The 5,781-nt window shown below is 55.5% G+C and overlaps 1 protein-coding gene across 4 annotated transcripts in view; it reads right to left on the bottom strand.

Moving 5' to 3' along the window:
- Window positions 1-5,142: 5,142 nt before the first annotated feature.
- Window positions 5,143-5,781, bottom strand: part of SLC6A13 (solute carrier family 6 member 13) — a 35,925-nt gene continuing 35,286 nt past the window's right edge. For all 4 annotated transcript variants that reach the window (XM_025851985.2, XM_073886956.1, XM_073886957.1 and 1 more), the window contains one exon: window positions 5,143-5,574. In XM_025851985.2, coding sequence (XP_025707770.1) covers window positions 5,452-5,574 — 123 coding nt within the window. In that variant the 3' untranslated portion in view covers window positions 5,143-5,451. The remainder of the gene's footprint in view (window positions 5,575-5,781) is intronic.

The following is a 5,781-nucleotide window of genomic DNA, read 5'->3' as shown; positions in this document are numbered from 1 at the left end:
GCTCCTTCCGAGGGAAGAGATGGGGATGAACAAGGCAGGGTGCAGCCTTCTCTTACCAGAGCAGTAGGAAGGGAGCCACCACCCCCCGGGGCTGGAAACTGAGAACCTCAGGAGGGGAGTTGGCCTCACTGACGAGGGCTCAGGAGGAGGGTGAATCACGCGCTGGAGTTTTCCACCAAGTACCTGCCCTCTGTGGTTTCAAGGCAAGGCTCTGGACCTTTACAACCACTACCCTTTTCCTTGGGATTTTCCTAGAGAAAGTGCCCAGAGCATACCTCGAGAAGCCTAATCTAGAAAGGACACAGGTTTATAATCACACAAGACCTGAGTTTGAACCCCTCCTCTGTTCTGTCGGTCAGGTCAGCTAGGCAAGGATCTGAGCCTCAGTTTTCCAATCTGTAAAAGGTACAAAACAAGACCTACCTACTTTTTATAGTTAGAGACAATATGGTAAATTGCTTAGGAGATTGTAGATGCTTCAGCAGGGGGGTGGGGGGTCAGTGGTGTTTGCTGTGTGTCCTCTGGAAGCGGGGGCAGGGATGGTATGGCCTCTGGTCCCAGGCAAGAAATAATAATGCTCTGGTGATCTCTCAGCACTAAGGCACATAACTGGGACTCGTCTGATTGCCTGGCCGCCATCAGTGGTGAACTGGTATTTGTTGAATGAACGTGTGTGGCCCCTGCTATGTGCCCAGTGAGCTTATGCAGAGTGGGGTGCTCCTCACTGGTCCTGCACACGCCCTCATGGTGCTGGGTGCAGGACCGTCCCATGGTCCTTCATTCAGAACAGCCAGTGCCCCTTTCAAGACAATGAAGGTAATTTCTCAGCCCCAGGTGGTGTGGAGGGAGGGGAAGTTGTGGGGAGAAAGGGAAATTTCCCTTTGCATGAGCTTCCCCTTCGTATTTTAGAACTTCCCAGCAGGGCTGAGGTGTGAAGTTAGAATCTCAGTCTGTAGTTTTCCATCAAGCAGCCTCACTGGGTGGCTTGCAGGCCCCTCACAGCATCTCCTGTGGGGTTCCCCAGCGCAAGAAAGCGCGAGTGAGTCTCAATTCTCAGACTCCTTGCCTCTGTGAAACCAGAAGGCAGACAGAGGGTCAGCCCTGGCAGAGCTGCGCATGGCCCCAACCGGAATTTACACTGCAGTTACCCCTGCCCACAGCTGGGATGATGTGACCTGCATTGCTGCATCTGTCCCTGCAAGTTGGGTCTACCACAGGTCAGCCATAGAGCTTAGTGCAGCGGGGACACCAAAGTCCACAAGATACAGAACAGCAGCGGCAGCCTTTCTGGAACAAAACACCCAGCCTCCCCATGAAGGGGAGCGAGAGGAAAGAGAATCAGACTAGGCAGAGGGGAAATTTCCTGGCTCATTCATTCATTCAAAAATTATATTTCATGCCTACAATGTGTCGGGCTTTCCACAAAGACCTGGGGTTACACATGGACAAGCAGTCCTGCCTCCTCTCCTTCACCTTGTAGGAGAATTAGCTGCCTTGTTGGTCCTGGACTCCTTTTAACTTTGAGCCCCACCTTCCTCAAGTCTCCCCTCGCCCCTGCAACTTCCAACCCCTAGTGGGCATTCAGACCAAATAGTAAACTCCTGGAGGCCGGAGATGCCCATCTTTGCAAAAGGTAGGAATCCCTAAATTACCTGGAAAGCCTACCTAAGACGGTTTCCAAACTGGGAAGGGCCCGGAGACAAGTTGGAATATGGTTAAATGCCTCAGTTATCTTGCTGCGGTGAGAACTGTGAACCCCATAAAATGGTCTCCTCACCAACTTCATCTAAGCCCTTGCATGCCTTTAGAGAGCCTGGCATGGAACTTGTTTCCTGAGCATCTAACTCTTGCTCTGCAGCATAATTGTTTCCCAGACCAGAAATATCTAAAAGATAGGGGACACATTTCCTGATTCTTTGTTTCTGCCTTCAACATTTAATACAGTGCTGACTCAGTAGGCATTTGATGTTTATTGGATGGATGGATGCAACTTGAGGAAGAAATTGATCCCAGTTTTCCATTTTCTGGAAAGGCACTGCTCTCCCAGAATCAGGGGATAGATTAGGGCTTGGTGGACTCAGCTCCTGCTTTTCTTGGACAATACTGCTGGTGCTGGGCAGGACCCTGGGACCACAGGATGCAGAGTTATTCTGGGGCTACCTCTCCCTTGCCCCCCACCCCCAGAAATGCCTAGCTCAGGAAACAGGTAGCCTTTTTTCTGGGCCCAAATGCCCCTTGATGCGAGGGGCTAGGGAGGCCAGCAGACTGCAAAGATGCCTCTGAACTCTTCCTGGGCTTTTGTGTTTCATTGATGGCCCAGCGTTGTGGGGCTGGAGTCTTGGGAAAGAAGCTGGATTTGCTCAAATATGTCCCCATGGCAGCTCTCCCTACACCCTCCACTGGATTCCAACAACACACTGATCTAGGTCTTATTATTTCCATTTTATAGAGGAGAAAATGAGGGTTCAGAAAGGTGAACTGGCCCCAGGTCCCATAGCTAGTAGGTCAGAGGGCTCGGACCCAAGCCAAGACTGCAAGCCTCTATAAAGGAGTGCACTGAGCTGACTGTGGTGCGTTTGAGTTGGTGCACATTTATCTGAGGATAAGGAAGGAAGGACCGTGTGTCCGTGTGCACACGGATGGATGTGAGGCATGTGCAAGGTCTGAGGTATGTGACCCAAGGCTCCAAGGCAGCCTGGTGGGCTCGGCGCCTCGTCGGTTCTTCCCTGTCTGCAAGGCCTCTGCTTGCAGCTCCGGTGAGCTGTGTCGCTTCTCTCCGTTCAGCCATCACTTGCCCAGGTGCCCCTGTGCCTGCCTTTTGTTATTTGTTTTTTGTTTTTTTAAGATTTATTTATTTATTTCAGAGAGAGAGCACGCACGCGCAAGGGGTGGGGTGGAGGCAGAGGGAGAGAAAGCCTCAAGCAAACTCCATGCTGAGCGCCAAGCCCGAGACGATGATGCAGGGCTTGATCCCACCATCCCAAGATCATGACCTGAGCCGAAACCAAGAGTGGGATGCCTAACCGACCAAGCCACCCAGGCGCCCCTGTGCCTGCCTTTCTTCTCTAACAGGTGGAGCTGCTAGACAAGAGGGGTCCCCTTCCTTTTGTGTCTTCTTCCTCGAAGAACTGCAGGATCCAGTATCTGCCCTTCCAGGCAGAGAAAGCAAATGGGACAAATAGCAGCCCCTCCCCTACCACCTCCGCTAAAGCCAAGTCCAGGTATTCCTGCTCCTGTTCCCCGACCCCAACACTGACAAGTGGCTTTTCTCTCACAGCTTTGCCTGTCATCCCCCTGGGTTCTTAGAGCAGATCACCCTCATCCATCCCCCGCAACTGGTTTAATGACCTCACACTGCTTGGCACCGAGTGACTGAAAGGGCTCTCACACCCATGACCTCATTTGAGCCCTACAACAACGCTGTGTGCAGGCAGGGGCATGGTATTCCCTCCGTTGGAAACACGTGAAGACCTCAATTGTGTGTGACTTCCACAAAGACAAGTTAGGAGCAGGTCAGGGCTGGGCTCTGCATCTCCTGAGCCTCGGGCCAATGGATTCTTTTCACCCTATATTAATGAATCTCCTAAATAGGATTCGAATCGCCATTACGGAACTGCCCGCAGGCATCCCCTCCCTGGTCCAACAGCTGCTCGCAACTGTGGCCAGATGGCTGGAGATACAGCCAGCACACCCTCAGAACGGCCTTCCCAGCCCACCCCACCTAAGCCAGCAGCCTCCTTCCCAGACCCCAGTCACTCTTCATAGTACTTTGCTTTCCCTCCATAGCATCGGCCACAACTTGTTGTTGCAGAAATTCTATCTATTTTTGCACCCCATAGCATGGCGCCACATAGTAGGTGTTCTGGAAATATCATCAGATGGATGGAGATGCCAGGTTTCTCTCGCAGATTTACTTTTCCCACCTACGGCTGTGACTGAGCCTGGCACGCTTGGGGGATGCCCAACCAGGCGCTGTCCAGGAGGGAGCAGCCAACGCCAACAAACGGGAGGGCTGCGACCACTAACTTTGATAAGTTTTCCAAACAGCAACCAGAAAATCAAAACCTGAAGACTGGCAACGATTTCAGTGCCTTTTCCCACTAACTGACTGGTAAAACAGACCAGGGAAATTGCCCAGGGAATGCTGGGCGCCCTTGGTCTGCAGCTCTAAGAATCGCAGACACTCCCCCAGACACCAGCAGAAGAAGGACCATCCGAGCCGGGGGGGACACGGGCAGATACGGAAACCTCCACACGCTCAGGGAGAAACGCAGCTGTGTGTGTTCGGGCACTTCACACACACACACACACACACCAAGACGTAAGTGTGCCCCAGCTCCACACACAGAGGCTGCAGACACACCTGTGGGATCCTCTGGGGCCCAGGCCACGCCCACTGACCCGGAGGTTGGACAGGCTTTGCCTTCCACCTGCATCCTCTCTGCAGCCTGACCTCAAGAGCTCCTCTGCGCCCCTCGGGCCTTGACCTCGGGCCGGGGTCATGGCAGTGCCGCCCCCTTGTGGCCACGTCCTGCGGCGCCGCATCCGGCATCTGTCCTGAGCAGAAGAGCGAGGTGGTCCCGAGGAAGTGGGGTCCCTCTGCTGGCTGACCTGGGGTAGTGCCCGTTCTGCCAGGGCTTGCCGCCACCTGCCGCCTCAGGTCAGCAGTCACTGCTGTCCCGCGCGTGCCCCTGGCGCAGGCCCTGGGCAGGCGCGCGCGCACACACCGTTTTGGCAGGCGGGGTCAGGGAGGGGGGCGGAAGGGGAATGTGGGCGGAAAGAAGCCCGACCACGCTTTCCTCACCCTTCCTCTAGCTAGGGCTCAGGTCCCCCCCCCGCCCCCGTGCCCACCTCGTTGCCCTGCTCATTCCGCCCAGCGAAGGAGGAGGGAAAGGGCTCTGGGGGGAGCATGGACAGAGTGTGACAGACCCCTCTGGTGTGAGTGTCTGAAGATGGAGGCTCTCAGCTAGGCCCCACTGTCCTCCCCCGCACCACCATCCCCTCTGCTCATGGGTCACAGGAACTCAGTGAGGGAAGGAGAGACAGAGAGGAGGCAGGGGGCGCTAAGCCACAACTTTAAAGCGAGGAGGTGCTCAAGGCAGCCAAGGCAGAAGCGCAGGAACCAGGCGGAACAGCTGGCCATCGGTGGGGAGAACATGGATTTAATGGAATGAACGGTAAGAGGGACAGGGCTCTCACTCTACCCACCAGCCCTCACCCGGCCTCCCCAGGCCTGTCTCAAAGGGGGCGCTCTTGATACCAGCATCTCACATCTGTTCGGCCACCCCTGGAGCAGGGAAGTTCTGGTGGGAGGCACCGAGCCCCCGGTGGGTTCCAAACTATCCCCTTGCGTCTCATCTACCGCAGGTGGAGACAGAGATGCACCGTGGAGCCGCTTCGGCAGCCGTCCCCACAGCCAGGCCCATGAGCACAATCCGGGGCCCCGCGGCCCTAGCAGTGAGACTCTAGTTCTGTGAGTATGAGAAGCGATGTCCTGGGTGTGGCAGGGGCTGAGGGTTCTGCTCGCTTCCATCCAGGCAGGTCCTCAGCTGGGCACATGAGCTGGCGAATTCTCTGCAAGGGGAGTGGAGGTGGTTATCATGAGCTGGCGTCAGGCTGCCCGCTTCCCCCATCGGCTCACCAGGGTCTGCCTGCCGCCCCCGACACGTGCCCTCCAGCTGCCAGGCCTCTCATCCCAGCCTGTGGCTTGGAGGCATCAGTCTCTTTTTGAGACTTGTGAGCACTCACTCTGTCCCTCCCCAGCAGCCTCACCAGGCTCGG

The sequence above is a fragment of the Callorhinus ursinus genome, unplaced genomic scaffold (genome assembly GCF_003265705.2).
Source record: "Callorhinus ursinus isolate GAN/ISIS: 27379988/994484 unplaced genomic scaffold, GSC_fseal_2.0 scaffold74, whole genome shotgun sequence".
In the NCBI taxonomy this organism is placed as follows: domain Eukaryota; kingdom Metazoa; phylum Chordata; class Mammalia; order Carnivora; family Otariidae; genus Callorhinus; species Callorhinus ursinus.
Note: the sequence above shows the minus strand (reverse complement) of the source record. Positions and strands in the feature narration are given on the sequence as shown.